This window comes from Canis lupus, chromosome 15 (genome assembly GCF_048164855.1).
Source record: "Canis lupus baileyi chromosome 15, mCanLup2.hap1, whole genome shotgun sequence".
NCBI lineage: Eukaryota > Metazoa > Chordata > Mammalia > Carnivora > Canidae > Canis > Canis lupus.
In genome coordinates, this window is record NC_132852.1 from 56,438,431 (window position 1) to 56,455,948 (window position 17,518).

General features: G+C 38.7%; 1 protein-coding gene across 9 annotated transcripts in view; it reads right to left on the reverse strand.

Annotated features, from left to right (window-relative positions):
• TPK1 (thiamin pyrophosphokinase 1) overlaps positions 1-17,518 on the reverse strand; it is a 325,666-nt gene that overhangs the window by 262,848 nt on the left and 45,300 nt on the right. For all 9 annotated transcript variants that reach the window (XM_072777563.1, XM_072777569.1, XM_072777564.1 and 6 more), the window contains one exon: positions 643-714. In XM_072777563.1, coding sequence (XP_072633664.1) covers positions 643-714 — 72 coding nt within the window. The remainder of the gene's footprint in view (positions 1-642; positions 715-17,518) is intronic.

Here is a 17,518-nt window from a genome sequence, read left to right on the forward strand (position 1 = left end):
GATTTCATGGAAAAGCTGAGGTTCAAAACAGCAAATGATATTTAATACTATTTTCTAGCCTAGAGCTAATGCTATAAAAACGAAAAGGATAATGTAAAAAAAAAAAAAAAAAAAAAAGGCAGTTAATAAAGCCTGTTTCTTAAAGGAAAACTCACAGAAGTATTAATTCTGCAAAACTATGCATGTTTATATTTTTCAGCATCCCTAGAGATTCTAGTATATGGTTAGTCTCTCTCTCTCTCTCTCTCTTTTTTTTTTTTTTTTTTTTTTAATTTTGCAAATCTGGTCACCCTGCAGATATCTCATTGTTGGATGCTAGGATGAGTGAGGCTTGAATGATGCTTTTTATTGTGGCTTTTTATTTACACCTCAACAAACAGTGAGTACTCAAGATGAACTACATAGTGGATCTGAAATACAGAGTAGTGATGCTACATTGTAATTCTGTCCTTGGGGGTCCATGCTGTGGAAACCACCCATAGAAACTGCTTAGCATAAAAGCAGATTCATTCACCTGATAATTCAATAATTAAATTACTTCAAGCTCCACTTTTTGGTATTGTAGTTAGATTCTGGAATATTTAGTAGTTTTATTATCCTAAATAAAGAAAGTAAGGAAATACAAACACTAATTAAGATTACCTTTGCTCCAAAGATGGCGAACACATTTGTCCAGGGGCTGATTGAGAACGACAAGGCAGTATTTCAACTTCCCTATGAAAAAAAAAAAAAGTGAAATAAGTAGGTGAATGGAGTCAGAGGCCTCTGTTACCCTCATCTGAGTCTGGAAACATTTTACTAATCCAGATTTTCCATCTCCAGAGCTAAATTTCAACCACAGCTAATTTCTCATACCTTAATTTTAAAAGACACCAATATTTAACTACATCTACTTTATTCAATATGTCTGTCACATTGCTATATTGCTGAGGAATTGATTTAAAAAAAACAATTTATCATAAAAACAAGTGGGGAAGCTTCTTTTTATAGGGGGTGAGGGGCATCCACTCTTTTGACACAACTCCTCTTCTGTCTGTCTGGTCCGACATCATCCTGACATTACTTACCAACCAGTAGGGCCTGGAGGACGCGTGTTTTTACACTCATTCTCATTTATTCACATTCTCTCTCCTCCCCATACAAAATTTTGTCTGTGTATGCAGAGAATCCCACTAGCTCTTTTCATGGCTCTTTTATTCCAAGTTTTTAGATGACACTCAAAAAAAAATGAAGACACTCAAAAGACAGAGAAAAGTTACTTCTCTAACAATCATTTCAAGCCCTTTATTATGTACTAAAAATAGTGCAAAGCAAAATGCAATCAGGTTGTTGAAAACCTGTCATTCAGCTCAGTCCAAGCACTCCTTTTCATTTATGGAAGAGAAATGTTTGTTTGGTGATAAGAAAAATTAATTTTTTAAGCAATCTCAGTGTTAGAAATGGAACAAGATAAGGAAATGAAAAGGGGATGCCATCATCCACAGCACACATTCTTAAGTGCTGATTATACTGCAGGTGCTGAGAGTACAAAGAGAAATAAGATTACAGAGTATCTGTGAGATAAACATTTATAATGAAGAGGATTTATTCTACAGTACAAGAGAAGTATATGAAGAGGAGCAGGTAATACAGAGATGAGTGTGGCAGGAGTTCAAAGCCCGGAAAGTCAATAAGGCCTGGTGTCACCCTAGAGATCTTTGTGAAATGAAGATTTTTGAACTTGATTTTTCCTTAAAAGGAAAAAAAAGAAGTTAGAAAGAATAAAGGAAGAGGCATTCCAGACAAGGAAAGCACCACACAGGAAATTGCTATCCTTTGCCATTAGGGTTACTACCATGCAGTTGCAGAAGCAATGCCCTAATGACAGGAACCCAAGACATAAGACCAACAACAGAGATTTCAGACACAGTGTTTAAATAGAGAAGTGTAAATTGTGACATACAGGAAGGATTTAAAAGGGATGCAGAAATGAGTAGTAAAAGCAATCTGTGTCTATTTGGTAATCACGCATACAGAGATAATAGCCAAGGTCAGAGAGCAGCCCAGAAGCTAAGATATTGCAAAGAAAGGGTAGAGACAAAAGAACAAAGGATGAAAGCAACACCATACTGTTTTGCTCACCACTACAGAGCTGAAGGACATCAACAAAGGAAATGCAGAAGGAAAAGCCAGAAAGGTACAAGGGCGAAGAGCATACTTCCCAGAATGCGCTGTCAATAACACAGCTTGCTGCAGAGATGTCGCAGAGACTAAACAACCAGAAGAGGCCAACGAGGAGGGGCAATCTCAAAGCAAAACCTGAAAAGTCACAGAGGGAGCCTCAAGAACAAGGAGTTAGTAAACCAGGAGGCGGATGCCTCTTCCTAAAAAATAAAAAGTGAACTCTGAGAAATGCAGGGGAACTGGCGGCAAAGTAGGGAGAAGGCTCTTTAAATATAGGAACAATCTTAAATTTTGGAGAGAAGGAAGAGGAAGAAAGGCTGGGATTCATTCATTCATTCAAGCAGGCTTTTATATAGGGCACAAATTACTCCTGTTCAGGCACTGCTGAGCTTCTGGCCGTACTCAGACTTACATCCTATTGACGAAAACAGGTACTGAGATCGAGGTACATGAACACATGTAGGACACACAGAACTCAGGCAGAGGTGGAGTGTGGCTGATTTATTTACATGTAAACAAAAACAAGGTGAAAATATGGAATTACAGTACAATGTGAACAATTTTACAACAACCACTGTAAGAAGTGGATTACAAAAGATGGCAGTACACACCTTCACAACTACAAATTCATTTAGAGTTAACTAGCAAATAAAGGACGTCAGAGCCATCTCTGATTTCAGGACTCTTCCCACTAATTCTGGAGAAGGGAAGCAGGAGTAGGCATAAACAAGTTAAAACAGCGATGACAAGAGGTTTGAGAGTTGGCAAAAATCACTTATCAAGAGGTAAAGGGAACCTAGGATGCTCCTTTGTGTGGAATGACTGAATGACTGTGGCAGAGACCAGCAACTGCCTCAGGATATTCTTTTTCTTCTTTAACAACAGAATCTTGAGGGGGTTTTTCATTTTGTTTCATTTTTGGCTTTTACTTTGTTTTGCTCTCTGTTTTTTGTTTTACGCACATTACTGTCCAGATGAAAAACTATATATCCCAGACCTTTGTAGCTAAATGTAGTTTTTAGATTAAGTCTGGCCAAAGAGACATGTATTAGACCTTATTTATAAGTTACTTGCAGGGAGTCTCCTTAAAATGGAAGGTGCTCGATCCTCTACTTCTTTTCTTCCTCCATCCTGCCAGCTGGATCAAGAATTGAGGAACTGCTGAATAAAATTTGAGCAGCCACCTAGGATGATCAAACTGTTGTGCCCAAGATCGCGAATCCAAGAAACCACCAAGGAGCCGACACTGATGCAAGCGCACGAGGGTTTATTTATAAGCTCAAGCTTGGGTCCAAGTGTACCCCACACAGGGGAGCAGGGACTTGGACCCTGAGGTGGGTTTCAGCTTAGTTTTAAGGACTGGTCTAGGGGAACTCCAGAAGGGGGGGAGCAATTCCTCAGGTTCTGTTTACATTCTGATATGGGGCCTTCAAGGGCATTGAGCTCTGTTCTTATTCTAATAGGGGCTTCCTGCCTTTGGCTTGGGCTGTTTTTATTCTAATATGGGGCTTTCTAGGACTTTAAGCTGTAAGCTGTTTTCTTCCTGTAACTGAGGTAAGGTAAAGTTCAGCTCTTATTCACAGGGGCCTGGGATGGCTGTACTTGTGATAACACTGAACTTAAAGTGGAATGGCCTTCATTTTGTCGGCCTCCACATTTCCCCCTCTCAGAGGAACCTAAGGAAGGACCCAATCATGGGTCCAGGTTGCTCTCAGAGTGAGCCAGGAGGAATGATTAAACCAGGATTCGAACCAACCTTGTTGCTGTTCTTGCTCCCATTTACATTCCAGCGAAGAAGCAACATCCTACATTAAGGCAGTGCATAACCCACCCCCCACCCTTTGTTGTAAGAAGACTAAGTCTAATCCCCTTCTATTTTGACAGACAACCTCAGACTAGGGAGTCTTAGCTTTAGGGGATTGTCCTTGTCTGTTTGGCTTTTCCATTCTGGAACAAAATCCTTGAGAACGGCGTGTGGGTCAGCTGGTCGGACGTGGGTGTAGCGGACCCAGGGAGTAATCCCGTCGGCCTTGAGAACGGTGGGAGTGGTCAGGATCAGGATGTAAGGTCCCTTCCAGCAAGGTTGAAGTGTCCAGTGTTGGTATCTCTGCACGTCGTACACCCAGTCACCCGGCCGATATTGATGGGTGTCCGGGGGTGGCCCAGTCTCATAGAGGGCCCTCAGCTTAGGCCACACCTGCTCATGGGTTCATTGTAACATTTGGAGGGAGAAAAGAAGTTGGTGATCATCAAGTTCAGCAAGCACCTCAGGTTTTAAATTGGGGATAATAGGTGGAGGAAGACGGAACATGATTTATGAGGTCTGGGTTTTGAGTCGGCTGTCTGTCCTCTCCCAGGACAGACTTCCAGGCTTCTACCTGAATTCGTTCTCTCTCCTTGGTGGTGAAGAGAACCTGCAAGAGCTATTGGCAGTCATCCCAAGTAGGCTGGTGGGTAATGAGAACAGTATCTAAAAGCCTGATTAGATCTCTCGGATTATCAGAGAACTTTGCATTTTGGGTTTTCCAATTATATAAATCACTGGTGGAGAATGGCCAATATAACATTAGCTGTTTGCCAGTCTCGTCGGGGGGCCCCATGGTGCGGAGAGGAAGGGTGGTGGAGTCAGCCGGCTCCGCATTCAGAGGTGGGGCTGTCCAGTGGGTCTGACTGTGTGTCCCCACTGCTGCCCTGCGCACAGGGACTCCCTCGTCAGAGAGGGGTGGAGCCCCTTCTGCAGCCCCGGGTGTCTTCAATGGAAGGGTGGAAGGGGGAGGGGGTGCCCGGTAGGGTGGCAGGAGAATCAGGTCCTCCGGGGAGGAATCCTGGAAGACCGGATATAGGGGCGCTTGGGGCATAAAGTTGGTCTCCTTCTCGGCTTTCCGCAGGGCTAGAATCTGGGTGGGTCCTGCTTTGGGGGGTAAAAATGGTTTTAGCCAAGGAGGGGGGATTCTCAATCATGTCCTGCCAGATCAGGATGTAGGGCACCTGGTCAGGGTGGCCATCCGGTTTGTCCCTGAAGATCACGGCCTTAACCTGTAAGATAATAGGTAGGTGAAAAGTTCCTTCTCAGGGCCATCCCACGTCAAAGGTTGGCCATTCTGATATGCAATAAATTTGTAATCTCTCTGAGTATGTCTATGCTCGGAACACGAGCTCTTTCCCTAACATCTGAGAAGTGGGAGAGCATAAGAGACAGGGGAGTGGTTTCTGTCTCCCCCATTATGTCCCCAATCCACACCAAGACACAGACAGTAAAGACGATTAACAAGGGCCCAACAACACAGACAAATGCAGTTAACAAGGACATAGTAACATAGACCAACATTTCAATGCGACCACAGAGACAAAACGGAAAGTAACCTGAAGGGCTGGCAGCCGGCCCTCCTTACAGATGAGGACCCCCGTCCTCCTTACAGACGAGGACTCCTGTCCTCCTACAGATGAGGACCTCCATCCTCCTTACAGATGAGGACCCCGTCCTCCAGGTGGGGGCAAGGGACGTCTCCTCAAGACCCCCGGTCGACAGCCTGCCAGCACGTCCACCTAAGCCAATGTCGACCCAATACAGACTGGAATTCCTACAGGTAAAAGTACAGTTCAGAGCTCCTAGAAAATATGCGCACAAAAGGTGGAAAGAGTTGAGTGCACTCACCATGCGTGAAACCCTCCGGATGGGGTCCTGGGGGTTTCTCAGATCCCGGACGAGCCCCCAAATGTTGTGCCCAAGATCGCGAATCCAAGAAACCACCAAGGAGCTGACACCGATGCAAGCGCACTAGGGTTTATTTACAAGCTTGAGCTTGGGTCCAAGTATACCTGACACAGCGGAGCAGGGACTTGGACCCCGAGGTGGGTTTCAGCTTAGTTTTAAGGACTGGTCTAGGGGAACTCCAGAAGGGGGGGAGCAATTCCACAAGTTCTGTTTACATTCTGATATGGGGCCTTCAAGGGCATTGAGCTCTGTTCTTATTCTAATAGGGGCTTCCTGCCCTTGGCTTGGGCTCTGTTCTTAGTCTAATATGGGGCTTTCTAGGACTTTAAGCTGTAAGCTGTTTTTTTCCTGTAACTGAGGTAAGGTAAAGTTCAGCTCTTATTCACAGGGGCCTGGGATGGCTGTACTTGTGATAACACTGAACTTAAAGTGGAATGGCCTTCATTTTCTCGGCCTCCACAAAAACAAGAGGAACAGCCTGAAGGAGCCTGGGTCCCCCATGACTCCATGAAGCCTCCATTCCACCACTTCAATGCCTGCTTACAGACTTCTTTTCTGTGAAAAAAACTAAACTTCTACCTTAAGTCACTATTACTTGGGGTTCCCCTACTCTATAGAGAGAAACTAAGTGTTAATGCAGCGATCAGGCTGGGTCAAGTTGCAATAATCTACATAGGAATTGGAAGAGGCACAAGCATGCATCAAAATGCAGGAAGGGAAACTTTAACCCATTCATTCAGCATGGACAGAACATCAATACAGGAAATTTGTAGCCTGGGGGCAGCACCTAGGTGGCTCAGTTGGTTAAGTACCCAACTCGATGTCAGCTTAGGTTGTGATTTCAGGGTGGTCACATCTAACCCCCTTCCCCCAGGACTCTGTGTGGGAGTGGGGGGGGCAAGGAAGTCTGCTTGATATTTTCTCCCTGTCTCTCTCCCTACTACTTGCCTCCCTTACTAATAAATAATTTTTAAAAAAATTAATCGCTTGACACATGGTAAGTGTTCAATATAATGTTAATGGCAAGGAGGTAATAATTTGGATAAATCAATGGTCCTTTAATATATTTGACAAGGTCTGCACTGCTAAAAAAGGCATTCAACAATATGATACGTATATTTAAATGAAGGAATGAAACTGCCTTCTGTCACAGATTCTTTGATATGTAAACTCAGCATTTTTGTGGCTCAAGAGCAATGTGATGAGGGGGAATGGAACAGCTTTATTATCCACACTATTGCTCCTCTAAACCAATACCTTCATGAAGGTAATACCTGGGAAGGCATTTTTGAAAAGAATGATGCGGTTTAAAATTAGTAAATCTTAACCGTGCCATACATTAAGTCATTAATGATCAAGAATTAACTACTTCACCAATTTCTACATATAACATTTATGTTAAGCTTGTTCTATCTAGGTACTAGGAACTGATGTCCTTTCCTTTTTTCATCTAGTCTCCTCTGGAATTTTAACTTGATGAAATCAGTTTGGCATTCATTTCACACTCAAAGCCCTCATGATTATTAATCCATAGGTTGCAGAAAAAGTAGCATCCAAACTACCTATTATAACTGAACAGTTTATGGCAGTATACTTCAATGCAGACATTCTAAAATCTAGAACACATCACTCTGGGGTACTAAATCATGGGACACTGCCTTTGACTCTAAATTTACCAAAATTTATATGAAGAGGGAAAGTCAGGAACATGGAAAGAAGAATATGGATAGCACTACTTCAAGTATTTTTTAAGCTGTCACAACAATATGGTTCTGGGATACACACACAAAAAAAAAATTAAAAGGCTATGCAGAACTCTCTTGTTACACTATAAAGACTACAGATTTTTAAATCAAGTATCCTAAGGCAATCTCAAAGAGAAATGTAAGACAAGAGGACATGATTGCAAGAATAAGAGAACTTTTTCTTTATAAAATATAAACACACTCCATTTTAAAGAACACAACAGCATAGACTGGCCTCAACTTCTCAAACATTAAGTCAGTAGTACCAGAATTGCTTTCTCAAAGGGGTTTCAATTATAGCAGAAGATGAAAACTCCTAATCCTGAATATATCAAAACCCAAGTACTCCAAAGGTACCTGGAAATCCTGAAGTAAGTACAAAGAGAAATTGCCACAAACAGGATCCTAAGGAGATATGACAAATATGTGAAAGGGACCCAGAAACAGAAAATTAACATTAGGTAAAAACTAAGGAAATATGAATAAACTATGCAACTATTAATACTGGTTCATTAATTATATGAATGTACCATACTCAAGTAAAATATTAATATACAAAAAAATTGAACATGGTAGGGGCCATTCTATGTGAACTCTCTTCACTATTACAATTTTTCTGTAAATATAAAGCTTTTTTTTTTTAATAAAGTCTAAATTTTTTAAAGTCCTGGAGCAAGGGAAAAAAAAACTAAAAACTATTCCATAAAGTAATGATTCAGCAATTACTTCAACAAGGGTCACTAGAGTCCAAAAGTCTGGATTTCAAATATAAAGTCAAGGAAAAAAGCCCATTGCAACGGAAGACAAAGACAATTCTATTTCATTTTGGAAAAATGTATTATTTCAAGATTATCTTTTAATTTAGAAGGTAAAGCAAGGAAACAGAACAGCAAATACCAAAAAATCCAATTTCTATTTCAGATCATTTTTTTTTAAATCCAGTTTATTTAAACAGAAAAAGAAAAATTTACCAATTTCCCCTACCACCCATATCTACCTCTAGTAACTACCAATCTGTTCTCTGTATCTATAGGTTTTGTTTTAGATTTCACATATAGAAAACATCATATGAGATTTTTCTTTTGCTTATTCCATTTAGCATAATGCCTTCAAGGTCCATCCATATTATAGCAAATTGAAAGATTTCATTCTATTTTAGAGCTGATTATTTGCACTATATATATATATACACACACCAAAATTTCTTTATCCATTCATCCATCAATGGACACAGGTTGCTCCCATATCTTGGCTATTGTAAGTAATGCTGCAACAAACATGGAGATGTTTTTATCTGTTTAAATTATAAATTAGTGTTTTAATTGTCTTTGGATAAATATCCAGAAGTAGAATTGCTGGGTCATATTGTAGCTTTTTTCTTAATTTTGTGAGGAATCTCTATACTGTTTTCCACAGTGACTGCACCAATTTATATTGCCACCACTCATGCACAATGATTCCCTTTTCTCTACATCCTCACCAACATTTGTTATTTCTTGTCTTTTTTGATAATAGCCATTCTAACAGGCATGAGGTGATCTCTTGTGGTAGTTTTGATTTGCATTTCCTTAATGATTTATGACATTTAGCATCTTTTCATATACCTGTTTGTTATCCATATGTTTTCTTTTGAAAAGGTCTAGTCAGGGGTACTAGATTGGCTCAGTTGGTAGAACATTGGACTTGATCTCAGAAGTCTAAGTTTGAGCCCCATGTTGTATGTAGAGTTTATTTTCAAAATAAACTTTAAACAAAAAAAGTGAGAAACTGTCATCTGCCCATTTCTTCATTGGATATTTTTTTATCGAGTTGTACAAATTATTTGTATATTTTGGATAATAGCCCCTTATCAGATATATTATTTGGAACTAGCATCTCACTTGTCCTTGTAGTAAATGGTCATGACTTATTATAAATGAGATTTCCTAAAGAAAAAGAGCTCGATCCACACAAAGGCATAATCACTGCACCATTACTCACTTCTCTCTCAATACATTATGATGATGCAATTTACCTGTGTGACAGATTTTTACAGAAACTAATCTTTGCAAATGGCTGAGTACCTTAAAAATATTTTTCAACACATGTTAAAGATAATACAAATTCTGCAAAAGCATAATTATACATGAAAATGACAACTCATCATTCCTGCCTAAAACTAAGAGCTAAAATTAGCTCTTAACTTTCAAATACAATCTTACCAATTCTGAGAAGACCTTGGTGGATGGAGGGAGGAAGGAAAAAAAATGATAGGAAAGAGGGAAGGAAGGAGGGGAGGAAAAAAGAATAATAGTAAGATACAAACTTCAGATTTACATCAATTATCACAAATGAATAAAGTCTATAGAGAAGTAGCTATCAACCTCACCAATTTATATTGCCACCACTCATGCACAATGATTCCCTTTTCTCTACAACCTCACTGTGTATGAGCATCACAGATTTTTTTAAAAACCCAATCTCCTTCCCTAGAAATCTAATTCAACATGCTGCCAGTTGGGCCTGTGCATCATATTTTTTCAAAACCGTAAGAGAGTCTAATAGGCAATCAAAGTTGAGACTTGTATGGTGCCTTGAAATATTAACTAATAATAGTAGAAAGCCAGGGGATCCCTGGGTGGCTCAGTGGTTTGGCGCCTGCCTTTGGCCCAGGGCACGATCCTGGAGTCCCAGGATCGAGTCCCACGTCAGGCTCCTGGCATGGAGCCTGCTTCTCATTTCTCCTGTGTCTCTGCCTCTCTCTCTCTCTCTATGACTCATAAATTAAAAAAAAAAAAATTAATTAAGAGTAATATTTTTTTCAAGTGTGTACAGGGAAATCAAAACTGTCAAGTCATTTTGTTCTTTGAAGAAATAAATTGCATGTGGAAAAGCAGAAGTATTTAAAAGCTCTGAAGAAATATTTCATACGAGTCTATTAAAATAATCAAATTACCAATGGACTAAGCATTGGTAAATCATATATAAGAAATTGCTTCAGAGAAAGTAAAGAGTAGACATTAACAGATACCTCCCTGAGAAATCCCTGGCTCTACCCACCAAGAGTGACCAGTCAATATACCCCAGTTGCACTAGCATAATAAAATCTGCCCCCTTCCATTAGCAAAGGGCCCTGGTTTAAGGGATAAGTTAGATGGTCATTCTGCCATCTACCTTCAGCTGCCACTCCATCCCTTTGTTTCAGTGTTCATCAAAATGCACTTCAATGAAGTTTTCATCCCACCACCTCCCGGAAATAACTAGTGTCTCAGTCACCAGTGACCTTCTATTTCAAAATTCAACAGCTGAATATAGGTTCTCATCTTGCCTGACACATCTCCATAGCATGACAAACTAGATCACATCTTGCATCCATCCTTCCTGAATCATGTTCTTTCCCTGACTTTTTGGAAACTATTCTCCATTGGTTCTCCTACCTGCCAGGCCACTCCTTCTCAGGATCCTTTGCAACTTCTTCCTCGTCTGCATAAAACACACTCAAATATTTGTTGGGTACCTCTTCCGATTGTTTACATTCATTTATAATATATTTACTCCAGCTACTTTCTCTACTAATCAAGTGACTCTTCTTCAATTCTTATTTCTCTGGGGATGAACAGTTTCCCAACTTAATACAATTCCTTACAGAATGAAAAAATACCCTTGTAAAACACAATATCCCTTTCTAGGTTCTGGAATCCTCAGTACTACTCTTAAATGACTATTATACAAAACGTTCCAGGAGAGACACTGGAAAAGTAAGCAATAAAACCAATTGTCTTGCCTTAAAACAGCAAAATGGTGTTTTTTAAATGTTTATGTTTGGTTTTTTAATTTCAATATATTTATATTAAAAAAAATCCCAAACGCAGTTGGCCCATTTTTTCCCCACTCCTCACTTTTGGCAACTAGCAATCTGTTCTCTGTACCTACAAGCTTATTTTTTGGGTTTTTTTAGATTCCACGTAAAACAACAGATCATATGATTGTCTTTCTGTGACTTATTTCAAGTAGCATAATATTCCCAAGATCCCCCCCACCCCAATGTTGTCACAGATGGCAAGATCTCCTTTTCTGTGACTGAATAATATTTCAACACATATATATATTTTTTCTTTATATAGTTATCCATCAATAGACACTTAGGATACCTCCATATCTTGGCTATTATAAATAATGTTGCAATAAGTGTGGAGATACTTGTTTTTCTGAATACCCAGAAATGGAATTGCTGAGTCATAAAGTAGCTCTATTCTTATTTTGTGAGGAACCTCCATATCGTTTTCCATAGTGGCTGCACTGATTTATATTGCCACCAACTGTACACAAGGGTTCCCTTTTCTCCATATGATTGTTTTCTCCCCTTCAGTAAGTTGTCCTTTCTTTTGGCAATGCTATCCTTTGCTGTGCATAAGCTTTTTAGAACGACTTCTCCCCTCCCCCCCCCCAAAAAAAGAATGACATCCCAACTGATGCTTTGGTTACCATATTTAAGAAAAAAAAAAAAATCATCACCAAGACAAATGTCAAGGAGCTTACTCCCCTTTTGTTTTCTTTAGGAGTTTTACAGTTACAGGTCCCATGTTGAAGTCTCTAATCCATTTTATTTTTTGTGTATGATGTAAGATAGTGGTCTAGTTTTATTATTTTGTGTGTGTCCATTTTTCCCAACACTATTTATTCCCCCATTCTATATTCATGGCTTCTTTGTCATCAATTGACTATATAAGCATGGGTTTATTTCTGGGCTTTTTTTTACTCTGTTCCATTAACCTATGTGTCTGTTTTTATGCTAATACCGTACGTACCATTTTGATCACTACAGCTTTCTAATATAATTTGAAATCAGGGACCTTGATGCCTCAACCTGTGTTTTTCGTTCTCAAGATTACTTTCACTATTCAGGGTGTTTCATGGTTCCATACACATTTTGGATTGTTCTATTTCTGTGAAAAATGCCATTGGAATTTCAATAGGGGTTGTATTAAATCTGTATGTTCTCCTGGGTAGTCTACGCATTTTAACAATATTAATTCTTCTAATCCATGAGCATGGAATATCTTTTCCATTCATTTGTGTCTTTTCTACTTTCTTTCATCAAGGAACTATAGTTTTCAGTGCACATGTCTTTTACCTCCTTGGTTAAATTTACTCCTAGGCTCTTCATGCAACTGTAAATGCTCTTGATGCAACTGTAAATGGAACTGTTTTCTTAATTTCTCTGATAGCTCATTATTAGGGGGAAAAACAGATTTTTATGTATTGATTTTGTAATCTATAACCTACAACCTTAGAATTTATTAGTTCTAACAGTTTTTTGATGGAGTCTTTAGACTTTTATATATATAATATGTCATTTGGAAATTGTGGTGATTTTACAGCTGCCTTTCCAATTTGGATGCATTTATTTTTCTTGCCTAATTGCTCTGGCTAGGACTTCCAATACTATATTGAATAAATGGTATCTTGATCATTATAAATTCAGACAAATCTAAAGAAACTGGAGATGTTCTGCAGAAGTGCAACTAAAATAAAGAGTTTGGAAATTTTTTGCCATAAGATTACATGAAGGCTTTTCAGGTTAAGTGGATATTTATATTTAGTGCCTATTCCAGGGGGAAAAAAAAAAAAAAAAAAGCCATGTATTACACCAGAAAGCCCTGCAAACCTTGTTCTGTATCTAGTTACTATCATTCTATCTACAGGTTGAAAGTATATTTAGATTCTAAAAGGTTTAAATCAGTTTCTGTGAAGAACACTGCCTACCACAAAGCAACCATAAATGGTTCTGTCCAAGTTTGATGACCCTCATATTATAAAAATTTTGTCACTAAAAACAAAATTCTCCTGATAAATTCTCACAGGAATACACTATGCCAGAGATGCATTTTACACCTGGTAAGCTTCTATTGTGTAGGTAGGGGGAATAAGAAAAGGAAGTTAAGTCTAAAAAGTTTTAAGTCTTTCTGAACATAAAAGAAAAGTCTATACCAAGAAATATTTTCTTTTTTCACTTTTGCAAAGGTTAGCCATATACTTGTTCCCAAAAACACATTCTCGCTGTAAGTCAAATGAAGGAAACGGAGTTCTTCATGTTGGAATACTGACACCTTTCGAGTTACTGACAGAATTCAAAGCTGCTCCATCAACTGTCCTTTGCCCTGCTGACCTGGACCACAATAAACTGTGTTTCCCGTCAATCAATAAATCAATCACTGCCTACCAAACTGTAGATGTAGTGTCATAACCTTAAGGGTTCATCATGAAGTACAAAAAAATTATAGTCCTTCACATTGGTTTTGACATGTTGACAGCTAGGTCCTTGATAGTACTCACACTTGAAAAGTCGATTCATAACATTTTCTGAAGGCAGAATCCATTTAAGTTTGGCACATGCTTCTAAATCAGAAGGCCTTCCTTTAATCCCTAGGCTACTCCTGCAACCTCACTGGCCATCAGTGAGGGCCAATGAGGTTCAACACGCCAAAAAATACTATCTTTTAAAATTCATTCTCTAGATTTTCTATTTGGGCTTGGTTAGGTACCATGAGAAATACTGGGAGGACTGGGGGAGGGGGCTTCACATGTAGCAATCTTATAAATAATGACAATATGGAGAACTTTAATATTCCTTACACAGGATTTTGACTCAAAAGGAATACCAATATTTATAACCAAAATAAGTCCAAATTAAGCTAAAGTGGGATACATTCAAACCAGTCCGATATTCTCTGAGGCCTCTAGTTCAGAGAAAACAAGTGACATTTATTTGGAATTTCAGAGTTTACTAGACACTGACTCAATGTCCTTCTCGAATTGACACCGATTATACAGCACATCATGTCATCAAAGCACTTCTAAATAAAAGTCTTTTGTTCACTCTTTAATAAAAAAATAAAGGAAATAAATACACAAATTTTAATTCTAGAGAACCATGTACCACAAAGTAATTTGGATTACAGACACACAGTCCATCATATCAGGAGGCAAAACCACACTGGAAGAAATCTTACTAAACTCAAGGTAAATAAACATCTTTAGCTCATGAATGGGCTTTTAGAGAATTCAAGAGGAACTTCTATCAGTAGGCTGAGCTTTGACAACAAATGACCTGCACTAGGACAAAGGTAAACATTCTCACACACTAACAGCTAACGACTTCAGTGGCCCTCACACACATCCAGGTCCAGGTCAACAGGTCAGATCTCTCAACTCCTGTTTTTGTTTTGTTTTTTTCTTTATCCTAGAAATGATATATACACAAATTCTATAAGCAAGGCCATCCAAAGATTTGTTTTTATTTTTAAAAGAATAAGAACAAAAACAATGCATTAGCATAGGTTTATGCTATGTTCCTCACAGATGACTCCGTATCTTTTAATATCAAACAATCTCCAGTATAACAGTAAAGAGAAAAAGCAACGTGCTAAACGGATATGTTATACAACCATCTGTGTGAACATTTTATAAAGAAAATATATCATATATTTTTGCAAATGCAAAGAGGATCTATCAAAGAGGAAAGGTGTTAAAACACAAAAATAGAAGGGAGCGTTAATTTTACATGTTAATCTTTTATATCTTGTCAACCTAGCACTTGTGCTTATAGGATTAAAAAAAAGTAAAATAAAATTTTAACCAATGGAAAGAAACGAACATTTCAGACAATATTCCTCCAACCCAAAAATTCTGGCCAACAATCACTGAATGCCACAGCGGAATACAACAAAGAATTACTAAAATAGTACATTATTTAAGTTTTAGAGTAAAAATTAAAAGCAGATAATTTGTGGACCACTCGAGCAATCTTTCCTCCCAAAATTACCAGTAATTTAACTATTTAAACCGAATGCTTTTAAAAGTGCTTTTTAAGCAGTTAGGGAAAGTGACTCACAACCAGATTCTCAGGACAGCAAATAAAGATGCAACACACTCTACTTTATAGAACAGAACGCAGGGTTTTTTTTCCTCCTTGCACTAAAATAGGTCATAGGAAACTAGAGAAATATTTGTTCTTCAAAGCTTAGGGTAATAAGATTTTTTATATATCTGTGTTCCATTTAAGAATGTACCCAACTCTTGGGGATCCCTGGGTGGCTCAACGGTATAGTGCCTGCCGATGGCCCAGGGTGTGATCCTGGAGTCCCAGGATGGAGTCCCAGGATCAAGTCCCACCATCAGGCTCCCTGCATGGAGCCTGCTTCTCCTCTGCCTGTGTCTCTGCCTCTCTCTGTCTCTCATGAATAAGTAAATAAAATCTTAAAAAAAAAAAAAAAGAATGTACCCAAGTCTCAATTCTGTTAGTATTTTCCTACTGCTCTCACAAAGAACTTTTCAATAGTTACATGAAACCTCATTGAAAATGGAGTGTGGAGTCCTGAAGGGGGCGCTCTCGCACACCAGTGCTCCTGTGCTCTCACACACACACTACCCACCCACTCTCAGCCTGCATCACCAACAGGAAGACTGCAGGTTCAGAATTATTTTGACAAGGGATGGGCACTTTTCATTTCACATAGGAGTTGTATTTCCTGCCTTCAAGAAAAGGAAGATCCCTACCTGCCCCAGCAACAAGACACTAACCACCTCCTGCGGCGAGAGAGAAACCACAACGTCAAACTCGTGTTCTTCTCCAATGAAATTCCAGTGAAAACAACTCAATTTTTTTCCTAAACCTCATAAAAGCTGACCTTGCTCCTGTGCGCTCTCACACACACACAGACTTGCCCATGGTTCACCACAGTTTATTTGTCCCCAATTGCAATTTCTCTGCCATCCCTGATAAACTCATTTTACTGGTAAAGTAACTGGCTATTTTATTTTTAAGGTAGACATTTGCCAGAAATGAACACAGAAAAAGGTGTAACAAGCTAAAATCCAATTACCTTAGGAGAATGAGAATCAAAAGGGGAGAGAGAAATCATTAACTTTTTCTGTATTTGCCTTTATATCATATAAATGCTGAAATCAACTCTCTACTCCATTTAAAAGCTCTTTAAGGAGGAGGTGGGGGGTGCTATTTTTCAGCAAAAAAAAGCAGATTAAATCAGATTAGAAACTGAAAACAGGTTGGGGTAGACCTCAAAATGATAGTTCTGCTCTATCAGAAAAGAAGAAGTTGACAAAGGCAGGTGGGAGGTAGCACCAGCCACATGCTAGTTAAAAGAAAGCCATCTTTGCATTTTGGTTCATTTATTCACAAATGGGTTTAGTATTTGTTTACCAAACTTTATAAAGGATTTTAACAGCGTGCACAACGTACTTTTTAAGTCAAGAGCTGCAGCGCTGAAATTAGAGCAACCTAGTGGTTCAACAGGGAACACAAAAGGGCCTCCCACTTAGATGAAAATTGAAGATACAGATGGTATAAATGTCCTGCTTCATACCACACAGTAAAATTCTAGAAGACTGTATGCCATATACACAGTATATAGTATATACACAGCATAACTGAACTGAACTATATATGGTAAATATATCTATATATATTATATATATATATATACTTAAATAAAACTATAAAGCTGAAGAAATTCATCTAAAGATCAAAAAAATTTAATTTTTAATTAAAAAAAAATTTCTAGGCAAGTATGCAAAGCAAGAAATAACTGAAGAGCGTCTAGGTGGCACCCCTCAGTGTCGATTAAGTATTCAACTGTTCAACTCTTGGTTTCAGCTCAAGTGTCAACTCAGGGTCATGAGATAGGGCCCATGTTGGGCTCCCTGTTCAGTGTGGAGTCTGTTTAGATCTGTCTTTCAAATAAATAAATCTTTAAAAAAAAATACTAGTATCATTACTAGGCTCAGGCTTTGAAGGCCAGGCCATGTGCTCATTTCTGAATTTCCTGCACCAATAACATTAACCAAATACATCAGTGGCTAAAGGGCATATCCTGTTTTGGCAGTGGCTAGCTAT